This window comes from Saccopteryx bilineata, chromosome 3 (assembly GCF_036850765.1).
Source record: "Saccopteryx bilineata isolate mSacBil1 chromosome 3, mSacBil1_pri_phased_curated, whole genome shotgun sequence".
Classification (NCBI taxonomy): Eukaryota; Metazoa; Chordata; class Mammalia; order Chiroptera; family Emballonuridae; genus Saccopteryx; species Saccopteryx bilineata.
In genome coordinates this window covers 316,891,423-316,914,718 of record NC_089492.1, presented here as the reverse complement: position 1 = coordinate 316,914,718, position 23,296 = coordinate 316,891,423, and the positions used below count along the sequence as shown (strand labels likewise).

Sequence of the window (23,296 nt, the reverse complement as noted above, 5' to 3'; positions counted from 1 at the left end):
TGGGGGTCACTGGGCTATTTCTGGAAGTTGGGATGAGGCACATCTGGCAACAGAGATGCAGCTGAGTTGATGATGCTGGCGTGATGAAAAATGGAGGATGTCATCACTAGGGAGAGGGGATCATGACTGGTCTCAGTTCCTGATTCCAGTACCTGATTCAAAGTACCTCAAACGGCCCCGGCTGGATAGCTCGCTTGGCTGGAGCATTGTCCTGCAATGCAGAGGTGGCTGGTTCGGTCCTTGGCCCAGGCACATATAGAAACAGATTGATGCTTCTGTCTCCCCCTTACCCCCCTTCCTCTCTGGATTCAATAAAAATAAAATAAAAAAATAAAGAAAAAAAAAAGTACCTCAAACCAGGTCTAACATGGATTCAAAAGCCCTCTCCAAGCAGACTAGGCTTAGACTTGCCCCCAATTCAGGCTGACTGGGATATCACAAGTGGCATCTGATCTTGAAAACTCCAGTAGATCCTCTAATCTTTAATGACCCACCTAAACCTGTTCACAGTTTAAGAGCATACCCTTGCACCCTTCCACATCCTCCAGGATCTCTGATTCTAAGTAGAAAACCCTTTATAGATTCAGGACACTTCATCAATTAATTCATCCCATCAGAGGTTTCCTTCATACCGATAATCCCCAGCATCCCCACAGACCCCTCAACTACTCCTACCTAATGCTTCTCACCCTTATTCCTTCAGGTCCCTCAGCGATTCCCTCAGTCAGCAGTGGTTTCTCACAGTCTCTTACAGACCTTTTCTTTTTTCTTTTTTTAGTGCGAGAGAGGGGGTGGGGGGAGAGACTGACAGGCTGGAAGGGAGAGAGATCAGAAACATCAATTCTTCATTGTGGCATCTTAGTTCATTGCTTGCTTTCTCATATGTGCCTTGTGTGTGTGTGTGTGTGTGGGGGGGGGCTTCAGCAGAGCTAGCGACCCCGTGCTCAAGCCAGCGATCTTTGGATTCAAGCCAGTAGTAGTACTTCATACCTGGGTCCTCAGCATCCCAGTCTGATGCTCTATCCACTGCGCCACCGCCTGGTCAGACTCCTACAGACTTTAAAAACGCCCAAACTCCCCTGTGACTTCTGAACTGGTACCTAGTGAGACATCTTCCCCTTTCCACGGACTCCCCTGAGTACCTCCAGACACCCTCCTCCCTCCCCCCTTCCCCAGACACTTAAAACCTGCCCTAGCACCATGCAAACGTTCTCCCTCCCTACAAACACCTTGGTAAGATTCCCTTCGACTCCTGGCGGTTGCCTAAGCGCGCAGCCCACTGCACCTGTCCCACAGGTTCCGTTAAGTAACCGCCACTATACCGCTCCTCTCCGCTACCCTTCTGGGCCTTCTTGGTCCAGTGTACGATTGATTTCTCAAGTTTTGGGGCTTGACTGATTTTTGCTTTTCGACTCAGAGCTGCCGTCAGAGGGCAGCAGGCACCGTTTGGCTGAGAAACTACAAGTCCCAGAAACACCTGCTCCGGGCTGTGTGTGATGCTGCCGCATTCACCGAGAAGGGAGCGGAAGTGTGTCCGCGCTTTGCCTTTTGGCTAATGTAGTACGAAAAGGCGCTAGCGATAGTGTCTGTCTCCCCAGGGGTCTGCGTCCATTGGGAATTGCAGTCAGGAACAGACTGAGTGGAGGAGACTCTTCAGACTTCAGCAAGGGCAGGTTAGTTAGTACGAACACAGGATTGGATTAAAGTGACGTCTAGAGATAGCATTTCCCATCATTCCGCGAGGCAGGAGGGGCTTGAGTGATTTCATTTTAGTTCCAGGTTTTTCCGGGACACACACATGAACTCTGTTTCCCAGCTCCCTTTGGTGCTACGTTTTTCCGGGTATTAATCGATAAATGGGAGACATAATGCGTGCACAAAATTCAGGCTACTCCTAACAGTCGGCTTCCTTGTATGGGCCCTCCAAGAACCTGTAGTTTAGGAAGCAGGAGGACGCAAAAAGCTGAATGGGGGTCTAAGGCAAATTGTATTTTCTTTTTTAACACTCCTGGTAAGCCAATGCTAGAAAACCCACAATGCTAGAAAACACTAGACTGTATGCAAAGTTGTTTCTGGGAAACAGCTGAATACTTTGTTTTCAAATCGCTTCCTTCCCGATTTGTGGAAACTTGTAACTTGGTCTCCATTTTCCAGCAGACCCTAATAAACTTTCTTAGGACTTAAGGAAGGGGAAGGATAGTTGGAAACACTCTTCCGTCTCCATAAAAAACTGCTTTCGCCTGACCTGTGGTGGCGCAGTGGATAAAACGTCGACCTGGAAATGCTGAGGTCGCCGGTTCAAAACCCTGGGCTTGCCTGGTCAAGGCACATATGGGAGTTGATGCTTCCAGCTCCTCCCCCCTTTTCTCTCTCTCTGTCTCTCTCTCTCCCTCTCTCTGTCCTCTCTAAAAATGAATAAATTAAAAAAAAAAAATTAAAAAAAAAACTGCTTTCACCTTTCGCTCACGCTTGCCCGAAAGTACCCACTGAACTCGAATTTCCGGCAAGCGTAGGCAGTCTTGTCTCAGTGTTAGGATCCAGTATGGCCTATCCCACAGCTTCGGGCTCATAGTAGGTCCCTCCCCTTAGCCAATAGGGAGGCTTCCTTGAACTCCATTTCCCAGAAGACACGAGGGCTCGCTGTAGCAACAGCTCCGAAGCCTTGGTGTTGACTACATATCCCGACAGGAACCGAGGCTTAGCGTACGATGGAAGAGGAGCGCTATAGCTACTCTATTTCCTGATCTAGCCTGTTTTCGGAACTGCAGTATGCGTTTAGGATTTAGGGATCACATGGGACTCCATTTCCCGACGTACTTTGTAAGTCTCTTTACACCTGCAATGCGGTGAGGGCGTGGCGATGACTCCATTTCCCGGCTTGCCTCACGGTCCGGTATGTGCGGGATCCTCCTGCGCAGACTCAATTTCCCAGAGCACACCTGGCGCCGGTGGGAATCCCGGTCAACTCAGTGAACGACTAGACTCCGTTTCCCGGCGTGCATCAAGTCATTGAGAGAGGCTGAGACTACATTTTTGAGGCACACTGAGGGGCCCACCGTTGCCCCAGTGCAGTGAGTGTGCGACTCTGATTCAGCTTCCCCAAGTAATTCAAGGTCCTCCGTGGACACAGTCGACTGACTTATTGTCAATAATTCTACTTCCCTACGTGTAGCGCGGCCCATCATACTCGCAGTCTACTCTGAAGGCTGTGCGAACTCCATTTCCCGACGTACTACACGGCTCTCTGCGGGCCGAGGGCGGTGACGGTAGCGCCGAGGATAGACGGACTACATCTCCCGGTGTGCCCCGCGGCGGGTGCTGGGCCGGAGCCGGAGCCCGAGCGGCGCGGCCTGAAAAAGGCCGGAGGCCGGGGGAGGCGGCGGCAGCCCGGGCAGCCCGAGCCCCGTGGCGTGTGCCTGCGCTCGGCGCCATGAGCGGCGGCGCGCCTTCGGGGGGCGGCCCGCCTTCGGGCGGCGGCCCCGGGGGCTCGGGCCGGGCGCGGACCAGCTCGTTCGCGGAGCCAGGTGGCGGCGGCGGAGGCGGCGGCGGCGGTCCCGGGGGCTCGGCCTCCGGCCCGGGCGGCAGCAGCGGCGGGAAAACGTCAGTCGGAGCCATGGGTGGGGGCGTGGGGGCCTCGAGCTCCGGAGGTGGCCCTAGCGGCAGCGGCGGAGTAGGCAGCGGCGGCCCCAGCGCGGGCACCAGCTTCCCGCCGCCTGGAGTGAAGCTGGGCCGTGAGTATTAGCGACGTCCGCGGTGGATGGAGGTCAGGGTTCCTGAAGCCCCTCTAGCGTCCATCAGGTTCTGTCATATGCTCAGATAAGAGCTCGAGGTCAGTGCCTCTAAAAACTGGAATCTGAGTTCTCTCAGAGAAAAATTGGGGGGGGGGGGTTTACCGCTACTTCGAGTTTAGGATTAGAGTTAGTAACCCTGAAAGAAACAGGGGTTACAGGTTCCGTCTTCAAATACGGAGGTCTTAGGTCCTTGAGGCTTAAAGATGGGCATCGGATGTTGTCATCCAAGATCAGGAGTCATCATTTCTTATAAGTGGGGCTCAAGGGTTATTGTTCCCAAAGAGAACAAGAATAAAATCACCACCACTACCCTAAAGGGGGGATCTGAATTTGCTTCCCTTTAGAAGATGGAGATATGGAGTGCATAGCACTTAACAAGTATTTGGGGTTACCGTGACTCCAAAGAACAGGGCCACGGCTTTCCAAATCTGGTACCCAGGTCATATCTTCCCTTTAAAACAAGGCCTGGTATCATTACCTCTTCATACTATGTAGAATTGTACTTCCAGTGGTGGAAATTAATGGTTGCTAATTCTTAGAAATAAAGACATTGGGAGTCAGCATTCAGACCAAGTCGTAGTCACAGTTCTTCAAAAAACATGGCTCAGTGGGTCTCCTTTCACAAAAATGCGATGGGATGGGGAGTGTCACAGTTCCCTATAGATACCTGTTTTTTATTCTGTGGTGTGGTATTATTGGCTCTGGAAAAGTAACTAAACAGACTCAAAACTTCCAAAAGAAGGTGTTAACTGGTCCCTCAAAATGGATTTGACTCATCAGTAATCCCTTTTCTTTGGGGAACCTTTAATCAGTTTCCTGAAGAAAAGTGATCACTGTCCCCAAAGAATGCCACCACAATTTGCTGTTATTTAGGGACTGGAGCTGGGAAGTCCAGTTTTCCTACGAAGGACTGAGACTGGGCTAGCCCTCTGATCCTAGAGAGCAGGTTCACCAGTTTGACAATTTAGTGCTTCTCTCTTAGGGACCACCCACATACAGGAAGGGGTCTGGGGCTCTGGACCACACAGATGAGGTCGAGGTCAGGTCAGTGCCTTCTCTAACTTCAAAGTATTTGAATAAGGGCTAACTCTCCAAGGTGAGTCAAGTCATTAGCACTGATGCTGGGAGGAGTCATTTATTTCTATCACCAAAAACCAGTGGTGAAGTTACCAGCTTCACCAGGGAGGACATAGAGGTCACTCTCCCCTGAGGTGTAAGGAAGGTTAGTGCTTTCCTAAAGTAGAAATACCACAAGGTTAGTGCTCTCTGAAGTAGAAGAGGTGAGGTCAGGCTTTCCCCAGTCAGGAGAGCCAGAGCGCAGTGAACTTGGGTGGATTCAATAGCTGGGAGTGTCAGTGTCTCCCCAGACTAAGAGAACCCAGTAGTTTGCTGCTTACTAGAAGTAGAGAGTCGAGATCAGAAAGAGGTTCAGGTGCCAGTGTCTTCCTAAATGGGAGAAGGAGAAAGGAAAAAGAAGCCCCAGAGAGCTTCCTGTGGAGATTTCCCTTCCCACTACAGTCCTAGGATGGGGTGGTGACCAGGGGGAGAAGGTCAGTAGATTTTGTGTCTCCTTTGTTCCCTAGGTGACAGTGGGAAGGTGACCACAGTGGTGGCCACTCTAGGCCAAGGCCCAGAGCGCTCCCAGGAGGTGGCTTATACAGACATCAAAGTGATTGGCAATGGCTCGTTTGGAGTTGTGTACCAGGCACGGCTGGCAGAGACCAGGGAGCTGGTAGCCATCAAGAAGGTTCTCCAGGATAAGAGGTTCAAGGTAGCTTGGGGGTGGGGAATAGGGTAGCTTGGGGAGAATGGGGACAAGAAGGTTTAACTAGGCATGACTGGTGAGAGTCCCAGCAAGAGCACTGGCCTTGGGCTCCCACAGGGGATCGGAGCCTTGGCCAGAGGAGAAGGGGGAAAGAAGGGAGTTGTATGGGACATGGGAATGTAGGTTCCAGGAAAGCCCAGAGCTGTCAGTTGATTGGGGTTTTGCTGTTTGTAAGTGCTTTTGCAGGTAGGTTCTTGCTTAATTTATATAAAGATTATGTTTACCTTGGTTGGTCCGAGCGTCGACCTCAGGTGCTGAGGATAGCTCAGCCCCAGACGGGGGTTGCCATGTGGATTCCAGTCGGGATACGTGCGGGGAGCCTGTCTTACTATCTCCTCTCCTCTCACTTAAAAAAAAAAAATGATTGTGTGGAGGTGTAGGTGCTGTTATTCCCATTTTGAGTAAGCAGAAATAAAAAACTGAGACTCAGATAAGAGAATCTCCAGAGGTCAAGACTAGGTTCTAATTCCCTAGCTTTCCATCTTAATCACTAAGTTAAGCTTCTGCTCAGAGGAGAAAGGAAGCTGGTGAGGCTGATAAGTGTAAAAGTCTCACTCTACCCCAGTCCTTGGTAAGTGCAGGGTGGAATCCAGCCTGCCCAGTGCTCACCAAGCCACATGCCTTGCTGTGGGGCTCTATCCTGCTGAAGTAGGGGTGTCCATGTAAGCTGGTGGATGCCCAGGGAACGAGAAGGAGATGGAGGAGTGGAAGTCAAGGGATAATTGTTTTTTTTGTTTTGTTTTGTTTTGTTTTTGATAATTGGTATTTGAAGGGTGGCATTTTGGAGGCTAGGCTAGTCTGGACATAGAAGAAAAGAGTATAGACTGAGAGGGAAACAGGCTTAGGGTGTAGACAGTGAGTACTCTCGGGCAGGAAGAGCTTTAGGATGTCAGTCAGAATTTGATTAGTGTTGGTGCCAGAAGTGGGAAGGACCAGAGGGTGGGGAGTTTTGAGGCCCCAGAGGGGAACAGAGAATAGGGAAGAATGCTGAGACTGGGCCTTCTGGTAAGAGGCTGAGGCTGGGTCCTCTTTGGGAACATGAGAATTGGAAACCTGGAGTGTGGGATTCAGGATCCAAACCAGGGTTCAAGCGCCCAGATGCGTCCAGGGGAAGCACTAGGGAGGAGTGGGGACTGGGGTGAACTGGATGGCTACCTACTTGTCTGTTGTTCCATGTACCATGCAGGGGGGTGGGCCTCATGCGGCCATATCATCTAAGTTTTTTTTTTTTTTTTTGCATTTTTTTTCTGAAGCTGGAAACAGGGAGAGATAGTCAGACAGACTCCCGCATGCGCCCGACCGGGATCCACCCCGGCACGCCCACCAGGGGGCGACGCTCTGCCCACCAGGGGGTGATGCTCTGCCCATCCTGGGCGTCGCCATGTTGCGACCAGAGCCACTCTAGCGCCTGGGGCAGAGGCCACAGAGCCATCCCCAGCGCCTGGGCCATCTTTGCTCCGATGGAGCCTTGGCTGCGGGAGGGGAAGAGAGAGACAGAGAGGAAGGCGCGGCGGAGGGGTGGAGAAGCAAATAGGCGCTTCTCCTATGTGCCCTGGCCAGGAATCGAACCCGGGTCCTCCGCACGCTAGGCCGACGCTCTACCGCTGAGCCAACCGGCCAGGGCTCTCATATCATCTAAGTTTTTAAGAGAAGCCGCAAAACCGGATTTATATGTGAAGTCATTTGATTTTCAAATGTCCGCAATAAACTGAACATTTTAAAAAGTGGACTGAAGCCAGCACATCTATGGTTTGGGTTTGACCCGTAGATCTCCAGCTTGTGGGTGAGGCGTAGGTTGGGGGTGAAGAATTAGGGGCAGCCCCAGGGGGCCTGTGAGCTGGGACACATGGGGTAACTGCCTGGCTCTCTTGGCAGGAATGGCGGAGCAGGGCTGTGTTGAGGGGTGCTAGGGAGGGGAGGTAAAGAGAGTTGGTGGTTTTCTGAAGCTCTCTCCCTTTGCCTATAAGAACCGAGAGCTACAGATTATGCGGAAGCTGGACCACTGCAATATCGTGAGGCTGAGATACTTTTTCTACTCCAGTGGGGAGAAGGTGAGACCTTGGGGGTAGGGGGAATCCTTCCCTTTCACTCTACCTATTTTCCTACCTGCCTTTTTCATGACTGCCAGTCTTTCCCTACTTTTCTTCAAACCTTCCCTCCCCATTTGTTTTTTTCACAGTGCCTCACACCTCTCCTTTGCTCTCCACAGAAAGACGAGCTTTACCTAAATTTGGTGCTGGAATATGTGCCCGAGACGGTGTACCGGGTGGCCCGCCATTTCACCAAGGCCAAGTTGACCATCCCTATCATCTATGTCAAGGTGGGCACAGGCAGGCAGGCTGCTGGGGCCCAGGCCCAAGAAGTTAGGGGCTCCGGACCCTCCTGCCTTCGGTGGGTTCCCTTGTTCTCCAAGTTTATGTTGGTCTTTAGCGACCTTGTGTTCTTTGTCCTTGTCCCCATACCCTCAGAGATGGAGCTCACCAAATGCAGGGCAGCCCAGTCTGAGGCCTGATTGAATCAGGGAGGGAGGCTGACCAGGGCTGGGGAGGCTGCAAGGTACCTGCTTGGGGCTATACTGGGAGCCCAGTGAAACTGGTGGTGTTGGAGAAAGCAGCTCAGAATCAGATGGTGGTGACGAAGAATGCAGAGCAGGACATACTGAGGTCTGGCAGCCGAGTGGGGAGGAGGTGAGGTTGGAGGAAGGTTAGTGTCCACAAAGCCAGGAGACAAGGCACCTTCATCCATTTTCTTTGCAGTTCATTCCCCAGTGCCTGGTGCTGAGCCCTGTGTGTTCTTATCCATCAGCAATTGTTTGAATGAATGAATGAAAGAATGAGTGAATAAGAATGAATGAATGAGTGAGTGGGCCTAGGGATGATGCGGAGAACAGAGGCTGGGGCAACCTGCTGCATTGGGAGGAGGTGGGTGGGGGCCCAGTTGCTCCTCCTTGCGAGCCACGGGGCTCTGTCAGTGGTTGGTGCTATGGGACCTCACCTCTGGGGAGGGGAGTTCTCTGGCTGCTTGTCTGTCAGGCCCAGCAATGAGCATTTTTCAAGGCCCAGTTGACTAAGACCCAGGCCTTGCCCTTGAAGCCTCTCAGTTTAGCAGGGTAGACAAGTGTCATCACAGAGATCTATAAAACTACTAGCAACTGCCTTCCTAGAAGGAGCACAGGGAATTCTGGAAACACAGAAGGCCCCCAGCCCTGCCTGCTTTGGGGCGAGAAGGATCAAGGAAGGCTTCTGGGAGGAGACCAGGCACAGGGTGAGGAAGTGGTATCTCTGGCCAAGGGCAGCAGGAACAGAGGAGGAGGGGGCCCAGGAAGTAGTCTTGAGCATTTATTACCTGCCAGGCCCGGTGAGGCAGTGATGAATACAATGATCACTGCTGTCTTGGCACTTAGGTTTTAGTCAGTGGGAGAGTACAGGAAAGCCCATCTGGAGAGGGGCAGCTTGTGGGTGGTTTGACTGGTAGGTAAAGTGGGCTGAGCCCTTCCTGCAGCCAGTGGATTTGGGGGACCTGAGTGCCTGGCTCCCCAGCCTCTAAAACAAGGCCTTCCTGATGTCACTGTCTTATTCATCAGGCTTCTGCTGAGATACAGGATTGAAGCGGTAGTTCCCACAGTGTTGACCAGCACTAGCACTGGGAGTTGTTGCAAAAGCTGTATCCTGAGTTTATTGAATCAAACTGGGAGTGGGGCCCAGCAGTCCTTATTTTAACAAGGCCTCCAAATGACTGGTGCACACTAAAGTATGAGAACCAAGGGGCAGCGGAAGGGTTTCATGGTGGAGAGAGGGCCTGGAAGGGCTCCTTGGGCCAAAAGGGTGGAGCAGTGGTATGCTGTGGGGAGAGTTGGTCTCAAATTCTGTCCCGTCTGTCCCAGGTGTACATGTACCAGCTCTTCCGGAGCTTGGCCTACATCCACTCCCAGGGTGTGTGTCACCGTGACATCAAGCCCCAGAACCTGCTGGTGGACCCTGACACCGCTGTCCTCAAGCTCTGTGATTTTGGCAGGTGGGCCTGACTTGGGGTGTGTTGGGTGGCCAAAATGATGAGGGACTCTGGCCCGTGCCTTGTGTTTACTGCTGCCTACCTCTCCCTACAGTGCAAAGCAGCTGGTCCGGGGGGAGCCCAACGTTTCCTACATCTGTTCTCGCTACTATCGGGCCCCAGAGCTGATCTTTGGAGCTACTGATTACACTTCATCCATCGGTCAGACTTACGGGAGGCTGGGAGCGGAGATGGCAGTCATGGCCATTTTTTGTGTTCTGTATGCGTCTGCCAGGCTTGGCAATAAAGCTTAATAACTTCTTATATGCAGTCCTCACAAATTTAGGAGGGCAATGCTGTAATATGTTCCTTTATAGATGAGCAGTCTCAGGCTTAGAACGGTGAGGCCACCTGCCTGCAGTTGTACTGCCGGGACTGGGCAGGGTTGGGCTTTGAAAGCTGACCTGACTCTAGAGTCCATAGTGGCTCTAGAGCCTCTCTTCTCATCCAGGGGGAAGGGTTGATGATGACCTTGGGGAAATCTGAGGTGAGGTTATGAGGGTGTGACCTGCTCACAGGGCCTCTGTGTCCCTCTCTGTTGGTGGAGATGAAAGGGCCACCTTCCAGGCACGAAGAGTTGACATGAAGGGTTTGGAGGAGATGTTCATCAGCAGTGTGAGGAAACTGCCTGCTTCTTAGGTAGGAACTTGTGTTGTAGAGGTCAAGGTACAGACCAGGAAGGGGCAAGAGTACCAGGCTGCAGCTGTTCACCTAGATTGGAGAGTGGAAGGCCTGGAGCTTCAAAGTCAGGCTCCAGTGTTCCTAAACTGTGTGACCTTGAGCAAGGCGCTTACTCTCTGAGCTGAGAAAATGGGGCTCTTGGCCCCTCTCAGGATGCTCATATGGGACAGAAGTGTTTGTGAGGGGATGGGCGTGGAGCCCTAACCCTCCCTCACTCCCCTTTAGATGTGTGGTCAGCTGGTTGTGTACTGGCTGAGCTCCTTCTGGGCCAGCCCATCTTCCCTGGGGACAGTGGAGTAGACCAGCTGGTGGAGATCATCAAGGTGAGGGCAAGGCCAGGTGGGCAGGGGTGGGGCTAAGTGATAGGGGTCCTGGCTCAGACCCCTTATTTTCCTACAGGTGCTCGGAACACCAACCCGGGAACAGATCCGAGAGATGAACCCCAACTACACCGAGTTCAAGTTCCCCCAGATTAAAGCTCACCCCTGGACAAAGGTGGGGCAGGGCTAGGGGCTCAGGCAGCAAAGCTAAGGTCCCCATTGGATGCCAGCTGGTCTGGGGACCTGGCTACAGAGTCATGGCTTGGGAGCGGGTCAATGTCTTTTATCAGATTTCAATTTATGGAATTTCTAGTAATCTAAAAGTTGAGGCCCCATAGCAGATCTAAGAGTCCCAGTTTTATAGTGGGAAACAGACTTATGACAGAGCCTATAGTCATGAGACCTGGTCGGCTGCTCACCTGATACAAACTGAACTTCCCTCAGTGGTCATGCCTCAGTTTCCTTATTTGGAAAGTGGGTTTGTGGGAGGCGGGCAGTCACATTTGCTGTGGGCGCTGTGGCAGTGAGGTACAGGAACATGTCAGTGCCCAGAGCCTCTCACCCTTGTGACTTCTGCGCCTCTTTCCAGGTGTTCAAATCTCGAACGCCACCTGAGGCCATCGCGCTCTGCTCTAGCCTGCTGGAGTACACCCCATCCTCGAGGCTCTCCCCGCTGGAGGCCTGCGCCCACAGCTTCTTTGATGAACTGCGATGTCTTGGAATCCAGCTTCCCAACAACCGCCCGCTTCCCCCCCTCTTCAATTTCAGTCCTGGTGGTGAGGGCACAGCCTGGGTTGGGGGAAGCTGGAGGGGCAGCCAGTGATTGTGGAGAAGAGCTTGGTGTTGAACACAGGAGTAGAGAGCTAAGGGTGGGCCACGAGGAAGGCCTGGGGCACAGGAGAGACGCCACAATTCAGTGAGACCCAAACCTGATTCACTGGCACCCTGTGATCTGTACTAGGTTCTTTGCAGTTTTTCCTTTATTCGGCAGCAACATGTGTCCATGTTTTGGCCTTGCCAAAAGCTGGATTTCCATTCAACACCCTTTTTTTTCCCTTCTTTTCCAAGTGAGAGGAGGGGAGATACAGACTCCCGCATGTGCCCCGAATGCTATCTACCTGGCCATGCTCACAGCCAAGCTCTTTTTAGTACCTGAGGCTCAGGCTCCATGGAGCCATCCTCAGTGCCTGGGCCAATGCACTCGAATCAGCTGAGCCATGGCTGTGGGAGGGGAAGAGGTAGGGGTGGAGAACCAGGTGGGCGCTTCTCCTGTGTGCCCTGACGGGGCATCGACCCTGGGACATCATTACACCTGGCCAATGCTCTACTGCTCAGGCAACTGGCCAGGGCCTCAGTACCCTTTTCTAACCCCATCTGGGTCTACAGATGCCATGCCCTACCCTCTGACAAGGCGTGTCCATTCCTGTCTCTAGAACTCTCCATCCAACCATCTCTCAATGCCATTCTTATCCCTCCTCACTTGAGGTCCCCGGCGGGCACTGCCACCCTCACCCCATCCTCACAAGGTAAGTCAGGGTAGAGCAGCACTTTTCAGCTGGGGGGCAGGGGGCTATTTTCACAGGCCCTGAGTGTCCTCCAGGTACTTCAAAATTGCTGGCCGTTGGATGGTATGGAAAGCATGTTTTATAACACGCAAGTGGCCACTTGTATTGGGCATGGTCACCTAGGTTTGTGTTGAAATGCTAACTGTAAAACCAAAAGACATGTGTTAGCCTGCACAAACAGTTGAATTTGTTGCCCACATTTACAATTTAGGGTCATTTCATTTGGGAGAAAATCAGATGGGACAGCAGTAGGCATGCCTTTCCTCAGGGCTGAGTTCCAGCTATCCCCTTTAAGGTGGGACCTGGCTCTCTGGTGAGTCACTCAGTGACCCACTCAGGGACCAACCTGGCCCTCTGGCATTTGAGTTTGCAGCCCTGGACCTAACGTGACAGCTTTCAATTTCTAATGTAGCATCTCACAAGACTTCCTGCTTGTGGGGATTGGTGGTGGTGGTGGTGGGGTTTAAAAAGGCAAAGAAAGGCTAATTGCTCCTTCTTCCTCCTCAGCTTTAAGTGAGGCTCAGACCAGCTCGGAATGGCAGTCTACTGATGGCACAGTTCCCCTCACTAACTCATCCTGAGGGCCCTGCCAGCTACCTTTCCATCTGGGAGCCCCAGGTGGGGCTGGAAAGGGGGGGGGCATAGCTCCTACCCTGGCTGGGCCCCTAGACTAGAGGTCAGAGGTAAATGAATTCCTGTCCCCTCCTCCTGTCCCTCCCTCACCAGCCTCACCCCTATGGTGGGCATTTTAAGAGGATTTCAACTGGTTGTGGGGAGGGAAGAAAAGGAAGGATGGATGGGGTTGGGGGCAAGAGAACCTCCTATTCCTTGGCCCCCTTCCCTTTCCCAGGCCTCCACCTCCAACCCACCCTCCCCTCTTGTGTCCCTTGTAAATAGAACCAGACCAGCCCATCTCCTTCTTCTTTTCCTGGCCCCCGGGTGTAAATAGATTGTTATAATTTTTTTCTTAAAGAAAACGTCGATTCACACCGTCCAACCTGGCTCCCCCTCTCCTACAGCTGTGTCCCCCTCCTGTTCTCTGCCCTGAGATTTCCTCCCTCCTCTCCCCACCCTGGAGAGCCGGGTTAGGGGTAGGGTGGGGGTAGGGTCCTGATGTCTTAGTTTCCACAGTAAGGTTTGCCTGTGTACAGACCTCCGTTCAGTAAATTATTGGCATGAAAACCTGCTTCTGTCTGGCTATTTCCACAGAGGTGAGGGAGGTGCCTGGTGGGTTGTCTTGGGATAGGAGCGGGCTGTATCTCAGGCAGGGGGACAGGGTCGAGTGAACCTAGGCTGGTTCATCTGAGGCCTGAGTCAGGGTTCTGGCCCAGGTGCCCAACCTTCCTGTGTGAGGATGAACTGGTCTGGTTTTTTATCTTTTTTTTTTTAATTTTTTTTTTTATTTATTCATTTTTTTTATTCTTTATTTATTTATTCATTTTAGAGAGGAGAGAGAGAGAGACAGAGAGAGACAGAGAGGAGAGAGAGATAGGGGGGAGGAGCTGGAAGCATCAACTCCCATATGTGCCTTGACCAGGCAAGCCCAGGGTTTCGAACCGGCGACCTCAGCATTTCCAGGTCGACGCTTTATCCACTGCGCCACCACAGGTCAGGCTGAACTGGTCTGGTTTATGCGCAGCAGAGGCCTGGAGGAGCTTGCCCCCTGGACCCAGCACTAATCATCTGCTTCCACCCAGGGAGGGAGAGAAGTCATGGCCGCAGAGCATAACAGCAGAGTTAAGGCTTGAACAAAGAGCTGTCTCAGCCTTTGCTTCCTGCTTCTTCAGGGTCTGGTGTATACAAAACTTAGCTGTGTAGACTCTTGGTGGGCATGCATGGAGACAGAGGTCCTGTTCTCAAAGCCTAGCAGATCCCCAAGCCTTTGTTTCCAGGCCTTAAACAGGGCACCTACCTGGCCCTACCTCCTAGTGATGCTGGGAAGTGACACCCTTGGTAAGGTTGGTGCAGAGACCCCTGACTTTTACACTCACTTAGAAAACATGCTGCTTGCCTGATTAGGAGCTGGCGTACTGGATAGAGCATTAGGCTGGGACGTGGAGGACCCAGGTTTGAAACCCTGAGGTTGCCAGCTTGAGCGCGGGCTCATCTGGTTTGAGCAAGGCTCACCAGCTTGAATGTGGGGTTGCTGGCTTGAGTGTGGGATCATAGACATGACTCCATGGTCACTGACTTGAGCCCAAAGTTCACTGGCTTGAAGCCCCAAGTCGCTGGCTTGAGCAAGGGGTCACTCGCTCTGCTGTAGGCCCCCAGTCAAGGCACATATGAGAAAGCGATCAATGAACAACTAAGGAGCCACAATGAAGAAGACTTGATGCTTATCATCTCTCTCCCTTCCTGTATGTCCCTCTATCTCTGTCCCCCCCTTAATAAAAAAAGAAAACATGCTGGGGCCAGATGGTGAGGCCATGGGGAAAGGGAAATGGCACCTCTTCCTCTACTTGGTGCCAGCAATAGGTGAGGAGAGTGGCCCCACGGGAGGGAGAGGGTCTGGGGAGGAGCAACTGACATGTGCTCCACTGGTCAAGAAAGACGGAGAGGAGCCCTGGCCAGATAGCTGAGTCGGTTAAGAGTGTGGTCCTGGAGCAGAGGTTGCCAGTTTGATCCCTGGTCAGGGCACATACAGAAACAGATTGATATTCCTGATCTATCTCTCTCCTTTCCTCTCGCACTAAAATCAGTACAAAGACATAAAAAGGCCAGAGAGGAGCTTTGCCCATGTGGCATCTGGACTTTTGTCTGCTCAGGCCAGCCCCTGGGGCACCTGTATACTGTCCAAAGCAAACCCTGGCCCTCCCTGCTCAACACCAAGTGGGTTATCACCTTTTTCATATGATGAATATATAAAGCAAGTGGACCAGATGAGGGGAGAAGAGCTGATCTGGGCTCAGAGCACACATTTCAGGCTCCTGGGAACCCCTTCCTCACTGTTTTTCACATCTGGTCAGCCATGAGGTCACCAAGGGTGACGCTCATCCACCTCCCACTCCCCTCTGCCCACCATGACCTCGGGGAGCCCTAACCCCCATTGGGACCCACCCCTTCTCGGGCTGCCCTAACTTAGCCTGGTTTCAAGGCCTTCCCAGGTCTAGGCCTCCCAGACAACTCACTCTGCCCTGTTTACCTCACCTGCTGGAGCACCTTTATCTGCAGAGGCCTGGGAGGAGCCTGCCCAGCAAACCTGATCTGCTGTATATATCATTTGTGTTGAGAGGTAGTTTGTCACCTCAGGGAACCTTTGGAAAGGTTGCAGATTCTTTCCTTTTACCAAGACCTTTGATCAAGACCCCAACTGTTCTGTGACACTGACTCACCTTCCCTCTGGTTAAAATGAATCCTCTGAGCCCCCAGCCCTTGCAAGGGTTTCAGGTCACATTCAATAGCATTGATTACAGACATGGGCTGAAGGGATGGCCTGGGTGCAAATTTCAGTGACACCTCGACCTTGGGCAAGTCTCTGCCCATTTTCTCATCTGTGCAACACAGATAATCCCAAGATCACCTCACAGGCCTGTTGGGATCATAATACATGTACAGTGGTCACTGGTGCCTGCCACGGCTAGAGAGTCAAACGTTCACTGTTACTGTGTTGTGAATGACTGGACGGTCTCCAACCATACTAAGAACTCATCCTCTGTGCTTCCTGCCTGGAATGTTCTTGTCTGCTAGCAGATTCCTACCTCCTCTTGGAAGTCTCTTAACTCCTGATCTCCCACCACTGAGCTTTGTTCCCTGGTCTGCAACCTACTGTCCATGCACACATGTCCCCATTACAACCCTGAGGAACCGGAGCAGAGATGTCTGCCCCAAGGGGCAGATCAGACGCCTGGCCTGCCCCTTGGCTCAAACATCACTCAACACTCAGAAAGAGGCCTTTGGACACCCAAGCTGAAAGAATCAACAAGACACATTTGGAGAGCATGGCCATCTGTACTTGAGCATGTTCCACCTACCACACTGCAGGCCTCCTGGACAGAGCCTGTGACTCATTCCCAGGTCTCCAGCGTCACATCTGCAGCTGAGCACCTGGTCACCAACAGGTTTCCTTCCACATTGTTAAAACTGAGTTTAAGGAAGCCCAGAGAAGTGTCTTCACCAGGCAGAGCTGAAACCTGGGTGCTTAGATCCAGGGAAGGATAGAGCCAGGAGACAGCAGTAGACCTGGAGACCTATGGGGCACACACCCGAGAACACAGCAGGGCTCAGGAAAGGTTACCTGATGTGGCCGGGCAGCAGGGTGATGCAAAGAACCTTGGCAAACCCTGCTTTGTGGGGTGACCTGGGACAGATCGTATCATGTCTCAGAGCTTCAGTTTCCTTCCCACAGAGAAAGGTAACGAGAAAACTGACAAGGCTGTTCTGAGGACTCAGTGGGTAAGAGGCCACAGTGGATCCTGGCACCCAGTAGGTGCCAGAATGGCTTGCCAGGGGGTGGTCCCCCTTTTCCCTAGAGGTGCTCACACTTGCTGTTGCAATCAAACTTTTGCTGTTGCTCTCAGCTATGTCACATGAAGGCCGTGTCCAACTGCAACAGCCCACTCATTTCGCTGGCCCCCAGTGCTGCCTGGCACAGCTGCAGTGTGTCCTCAAGTGCCAATGGCTGGGATGTTTCAATGATGGCGATGGTCTCCCCAAGCTCAGTGCACATGATAGTTTGCTGAGGATGGGAGGGCGGGGGCGGGGCTGGCGGTGGTGATCTGGGCTGCAGTGTTATCGTCCGTGCTCGGGCATGAACCCGCTGATGCAGGCGCAGGCCTGCCATGGCGCGGAACCAGCGGCCACATGTCCCGCAGTAGTAGGGGCTCTTGTAGAGACTGGTGATGGGAAGGCGGGGTGCGCGAGCAAAAGCCACAGGCCGCAGGTGCAGTCTTCGGTGCTGCTGCAGGTTGGAGCTCTGTGTGAAGCGCTTGCCACAGTCCAGGCATTGATAGGGGCGCACACCTGTGTGGGTCAGTTGGTGGCGGCTGAGATTGGCCAGAGAAGCAAAAGTCTTGCCACAGGAGTGGCACTGGAAGGGCCTCTCACCTGTATGTGTCCGTAGGTGGTTGTGAACATGGACCAGCTTCTTGAAGCCCTTGCCGCAGACCCCGCAGCAGTGTCGCCGCTCAGGGGGCCCGTGGACTGTGCGCCGGTGCCGGGAAAGGCGGGAGGCTGAGGCAAAGGACTTGGAACACTGTGGGCAGGGTAGCTGGGCAGGTAGGGTAGGGGGTGTTGGTGGGGGTCTGGGCTCAGCTGGAGGCCGAGAGGCTGCTGCAGTGGTGGGGGGCACCCCGCTCTTGCCTGCATGGGTGCGCCTGTGGTAGAGAAACTTGGTCATGTTGCTAAATGTCTTGCCACAGCGGCAGCGGTGCAATGGGTTGGCAGTGTGAGCTCGCCGATGAGCCACCAATGTGAGTTCTGTGCTGAAGCCACGGCCGCAGTCCACACAGAGGTAGCGGGCTTCCCCACGGTGCAGCCGTAGGTGCTGCTCCAGTGAGGCTGCTTTCTTGAAGACCTTGAAGCATATGGTGCACTCATGTGTGCCACCAACATGAGCCCTCCCATGAGCCAGCAGCCGGTTTGCTGAGCTGAAGCTGCGCTGGCATTGGCTGCAGCAGAAGGGGTGGGTTGTTGATGCTGGGCCACGGGATGCCCGCCGGGGGCGCTGGCGTGCCCCTGCTGAAGTCCAGTGTTGAGGGCAGTCTCCACAGCTCTGGGCCTGGTTGGCTGTGGACTTCTCACCTATAGCATCATCACCAATCTCTGCTGCTAAAGCTTCCTCTTCCTCCTCTGTTTCATCATCATCTTCATCTTCTTCGTCTTCCTCTAGCCCATTGCATTCCTCTTTCTCTAGGGAGTCGAAGTGGGCGCCTTGATGCTCCAAGAACTCCTCAGGGGTGGCACAGAGTGTACAGCACTCTGGACACTCGTAAGGTTCCATCTTGACTCCAGCTGGAGCAGAGGGTGGAGGTGGTGGTGCTGGAGGCGGTGGGGGTGGCGGCACTGGTGGTCCGGCTGCTGCAGTAGAAAGGTGCTGGGCCTTCCGATGTGCCACCCACAGCTCAGGTGAGGGGAACAGCTCCTGGCAGTCCCCACACTGGTACTGTATCTGGCTTGCAGACTCCCGGAGGTGGGCATCCTGGTGAGCCAGGAGCTCATCATGAGAGAGGATGAGCTGGTTGCACTCACCACACTGGAAGGGTCCATCGTCAGCACCTGGCATCAGCTCTGGCTCCAGACCAGCATCCTGGATGGTCAGTGCCCCCTCGGTGACAGTGGGCACGTGCTGCTCCTGGTGCGAGATGACTTCCTCTAGTGTGTTGTAGAGGCTGCCACACTCAGAGCACATGAACTGATGGTGCTGGAAAAAGAGGGATGAGGCAAGGGCCTCCCCAGGTTTCATTTCAGTCACCTCTGTTGATATCTCTGTCATCTCTCCAAACACTGGTATCGACATTTCTACTGCCCCTGGTGACATCTGTGTTGGCATCTCGGTCATCTCAGTGACCTCAGCCACCATCTCTGCCATTGTAGGGGAGGCTGTGCCTGGAGAAAGATGAGAGCTGGTGAGACACCAGGAATCAAAGGAGAGGAGGATGTCTCAGCAGTTCCCTTGCCCATCCTGTCACTCACTAGCCTCTGTCAGCCACCAAGCCTAGATCCAGTGTTTACGTTTCAGTCTTCAATGAGCCCACGACTCTGAAGCTAAAACATGTCTCATGGTGGCCAGCTATCTGCAGGAAAAAGACAGCCCTCCTCACCCTGAGGGCCAGTTGTATCCTTTCTGTGAACACGTCTTTTCCAGCCTCAGTCTTTGCCTGTGCAGTTCCCTCTGTGCAACACCTTTCCTCCTTCTACATGGAGACACAGAGATGTAGCAAGACAAAGAGATTAAGAGCCTAGGGCCTTGCCTGACCAGTACATGGCACAGTGGATAGAGTGTTGGCCTGGGATGCAGAGGACCCAGGTTCTAAACCCCGAGGTCACCAGCTTGAGCTCAGGGTCTCTGACTTGAGCTGGGATCATAGACATGGCCCCATGGTCACTGACTGAAGCCCAAAGGTCACTGGCTTGAGGAAGCAGTTACTTGCTCTGCTGTACCCGCCCTCTCACCCCAGTCAAGGCACATAGGAGAAAGCAATCAATGAACAACTAAGGTGCCACAATGTAGACTTGATGCTTCTCACCTTTCTCCCTTTCTGTCTGTCTCTATCTGTCCCTCTCTGTCGCCAAAAAAAAAAAAAAAAAAAAAGCCTATGGCTGGGAACAAGACTGTTCTTGGCTTGAATCTGAGCTTCGTCACTCACTTCCTCTCTTTGAGACTGTTTTCTCACTTGGGAAATGGGGTTAAAAGTAGTACTGACTACAAAGTTCCTGGTACTTGATAAAGGCTAGACAGAACCACTTATAGTTATCCAGAGATGTTTTTAGACCCTAGGTCTTGATGCTGCTATTCCTTCTGCCAAGAAAGTTCTCTTTGTCTAGCAAACTCCTTAGGATTTCCTTTGTGAAGCCTTTTCTGACAACTTGTCTACAGCCTGAGGCTGATGGCTAATCCCCTCCTCTTTGGGGTTCCTATGTTACACAGTGTCACCTCTATCACAGAAATTATGAACCTGGGATAATTTTTTTTTTTTTTTTTTCTGATGCTGGAAACGGGAAGAGACAGTCAGACAGACTCCCGCATGCGCCCCACCGGGATCCACCCGGCACGCCCTCCAGGGGCGACGCTCTGCCCACAAGGGGGCGATGCTCTGCCCCTCCGGGGCGTCGCTCTGCTGCGACCAGAGCCACTCTAGCGCCTGGGGCAGAGGCCAAGGAGCCATCCCCAGCGCCGGGGCCATCTTTGCTCCAATGGAGCCTTGGCTGCGGGCAGGGAAGAGAGAGACAGAGAGGAAGGGGGGGGGTTGAAGAAGCAAATGAGCGCTTCTCCTGTGTGCCCTGGCCAGGAATCGAACCCGGGTCCCCCGCACGCCAGGCCGACGCTCTACCGCTGAGCCAACCGGCCAGGGCTGGGATAAATTTTTTATGCTCCTCACTGGCTTGTAGGCAGAACAACTCTGATTCATTAGAGTGATTGTTGTCACCAACAAAACCACTGCAAGGGAAAGGATTTTTTTTTTCTTTTTATAAAGATTTTTATTGATTTAAGAGAGGAGAGAAAGAGGGAGAGAAGTTGTTGTTTCTCATATGTGTCTTGACCAGGCAAGCCCAGGACTTCAAACCAGCGAACTCAGCATTCCAGGCTGACGCTTTATCCACTGCACCACCACAGGTCAGGCAAGGGGCAGAGATTTTAACTACTGAACTTTCTCTATGTGCCCCATTTTCCCTTCTAGATGTGTGAGCTAGATCCAACCCAGGTCCTTTCACACAGCAGGGGCCCTGGGGCCTGACCCCAATGACCCCCCCCTCCACAACCCTGCAAGCATAGTAGCTAATTTTCCAAATTCAATTTTCACCTTCTCCATCTCTTCTTTAACTCGTTTGTTAGTGCCAGAAGGCAGGTGGAATTCAGTTTACAACCTGGCACATAAAAGTTGTTCATATTAAGCTCCCAGAGGGCAGGGATTTTAGTGTGCTCATAACTGATAAACAGTATTTGCAGTGCCAAGAACAACACTTAGCACACAACAGGCACTGAGTAGGTATTTAGTGAATGAATAATGCTCCCTCCAAGAAGTGAGACCCTGCCCTGGCTAGATAGCTTGGTTGGTTAGAGCACTGTCCTGACGCACAAAGGTTGCCAGTTTGATCCCCAGTCAGGGCACATACAGAAGCATATCGATGTTCCTGTCTCTCTCCTCTCTCCCTTCCTCTCTCTCTTTAAAATCAATACAATAAACATTAAAAAATAAAAAGAAGCCTGACCTGTGGTGGCGCAGTGGATAAAGTGTCGACCTGGGAACACTGAGATCGCCGGTTCAAAACCCTGGGCTTGCCTGGCCAAGGCACATATGAGAGTTGATGCTTTATGCTCCTCTCCCTTCTCTCTCTCTCTCTCTCTCTGTTATCTCTCTCTCTAAAAAAACTGAATAAAGTTAAAAATAAAATTAAAAAAATAAAAAGAAGAGTTTAATTGTCTCTGTGCACATTCCACCTCTCCCACCAGATCGACTCTCCTATTAAGCTGTGAACTCCCACAATAACAGCCCAGCACAGAGCTCTGCTTTCAGTTGGTGCCCAATAAATGCTCCTTGAGTAAATAATTCATTAAAAGCCTAGGCACTAAACTTTCCTTAACTCTCACTAATTTTAAGGTGCCAGAGCGGTGCACACAATAGCCATTCAATAAAGGATCGTCCTCTGTAGTCAACCACTTTAAATCTTCCTTGCTTACAGCCCCACTCCAAACAGAATCTAGGACCAGGCCCAGTACCTGGTGTAAAGCTTACATAAAGTAGGCACCCAGTAAATGTCCCTTTAGAAGGTAGCCGAGAGACTAACATTCAGACTTTCCTCGTTTACATTCCCCCTTCCCAGTCTTGGATCATTAACTCTTGGCAGAAGGATTGGGGGCTTTCTATGCAGTATATCTACCAAGTCCTTCCAGGAAAGAACCCACCAACGACCTGGGAATTCAACTTTCCCGCTGCATATCCACACAACCCTTTTCTCTGACCAGACATTATCAACCCCGCAACTTAAGAGCTCCCTGCAAGGGGTGGAGGAACGGCGGGCTCAAGCGTAGGTTCCTGCACATCGCGGGGGCTCAATCAATGCTCCAGGGCACACACGATAGAGCGTTTTCCTGCCACCCCGCGCCGCTCCCGCCATAGCGCAGGCCCCAAAGCTCTTCGACCCCCGGTGTCCCTTCGTCCTCCCTCCAATCTCGCCGTTCGTCCAGCGCTCTCTTTCCCCGCTCACCCCCCGGAGCCCCTCACCAGTCTCTTTCGCTTCCCTGCAGCCCCCGCGGCTCTTGACACAGACGCTCTGCTCCTGGAGTGCGGCACCCCTCACTATCCACACCTCCCATTGGGCGGTGCCCTTACCCGTGACGGCCAATCAGACCTGGCAGCGTAATGTACGCGGCCTTGAGCCTGCGTGTTGAAGCTCAGGCGGGGCTCCGCGAGTTTCTCCACGCACACAACTGAGTCCTGTGGGCTGGGCTCCGGGCTCCAAGAAACGCGTGCGCAGTTCTCTCGGCTGACTTTCTGCCAAGTCTGAAAGTGGAGAGAAGTGAGCACCACTGGAAAGCGAGAGCCCACGGGGTGAACTAAGCAGCGGGAGACCTAGATAGAGGTGTCATTTTTCATTTTATAGCTGAAGAGTCTAAGCATCTCTGGAGAGTACAGCTTTCGAGCAAGACTTCTTGGAGTACTACCCCTCACTGGGCCTCACGTTTACTCCTGTGTGAAATGGGCTTGAGTCATATCCAAGGTTGTTGAGGGGACTGGATGAAATCACATAAAATGTGAAAACAAAATTTTTATTTTTATGTGAAAATACATAAAAATGCTCAACACAGGGCCTGATAACACCGAGGGTGCTCACTATAACTCAACTATAACCCATTTAACACGCATGTACAGGTACTCCTTCTCAGTTGACTTTCCCTTCCCTCCCACTCTTTGGTTCATTTAATGATATTCACTCATTGGGCACCAACGTGCTTTTGACCCAGAACTGGATTTCAATAGGTTACAGCTGCCATTAGAGAGAGGAAGGGTCATTGCTGCAACACAAGCAGAACCAGCGTTGGCCAGTGCCAGGCAGGACCTAGGTCTCCTGCCTCCCAAGGAGAGATAATTCCTGGGGTGGGAACTGGTACAGAAGGGGATCTATCTCAATGCAGGTGCGGGCACTGACCTTGAGTCACCTAAGGGGGTGGGACAGGGTGGCCTCCACGCCCAAGGCTCCGCCTTTGGGGAGGAGGCTTATTCACGCAGCCTGAACTCCAACTTTTCTGATAAGAGAGCTGCTCTATCCAGAGAGAAACTCATAGGTTAGAGATGGGTTATTGGGAGGTCCTGTGACCTTGGAGGAAAGAGACTAGAGGGGTTATAGGGGGAGTGGGATTCATGGTCGGGATAGAGGGGCCTATTGCAATCAGGAAGGAAGTATTGG

At 52.6% G+C, this 23,296-nt stretch overlaps 2 protein-coding genes across 3 annotated transcripts; one reads left to right on the top strand and one right to left on the bottom strand.

Annotated features, from left to right (window-relative positions):
- Positions 1-2,949: 2,949 nt before the first annotated feature.
- Positions 2,950-13,418, top strand: GSK3A (glycogen synthase kinase 3 alpha). The gene is made up of 11 exons (XM_066271953.1): positions 2,950-3,731; positions 5,375-5,562; positions 7,584-7,667; positions 7,826-7,936; positions 9,500-9,630; positions 9,722-9,828; positions 10,573-10,670; positions 10,747-10,842; positions 11,257-11,443; positions 12,101-12,193; positions 12,740-13,418. Exons 1-11 carry the CDS (start codon positions 3,431-3,433, stop codon positions 12,811-12,813), a joined length of 1,470 nt encoding a protein of 489 aa, XP_066128050.1. The 5' UTR covers positions 2,950-3,430; the 3' UTR covers positions 12,814-13,418.
- Positions 13,419-16,171: 2,753 nt separating this feature from the next.
- Positions 16,172-22,206, bottom strand: ZNF526 (zinc finger protein 526). 2 transcript variants are annotated; one of them, XM_066271952.1, is made up of 3 exons: positions 22,114-22,184; positions 21,101-21,260; positions 16,172-18,775 (listed from the first exon to the last, which is right to left on the bottom strand). In XM_066271952.1, exon 3 carries the CDS (start codon positions 18,756-18,758, stop codon positions 16,755-16,757), a length of 2,004 nt encoding a protein of 667 aa, XP_066128049.1. In that variant the 5' UTR covers positions 18,759-18,775; positions 21,101-21,260; positions 22,114-22,184; the 3' UTR covers positions 16,172-16,754. The 2 variants fall into 2 exon arrangements, with proteins under 2 accessions (XP_066128049.1, XP_066128048.1); XM_066271951.1 differs by lacking the exon at positions 21,101-21,260 and having other exon boundaries at positions 22,114-22,206.
- Between the last annotated feature and the right edge of the window lie 1,090 nt (positions 22,207-23,296).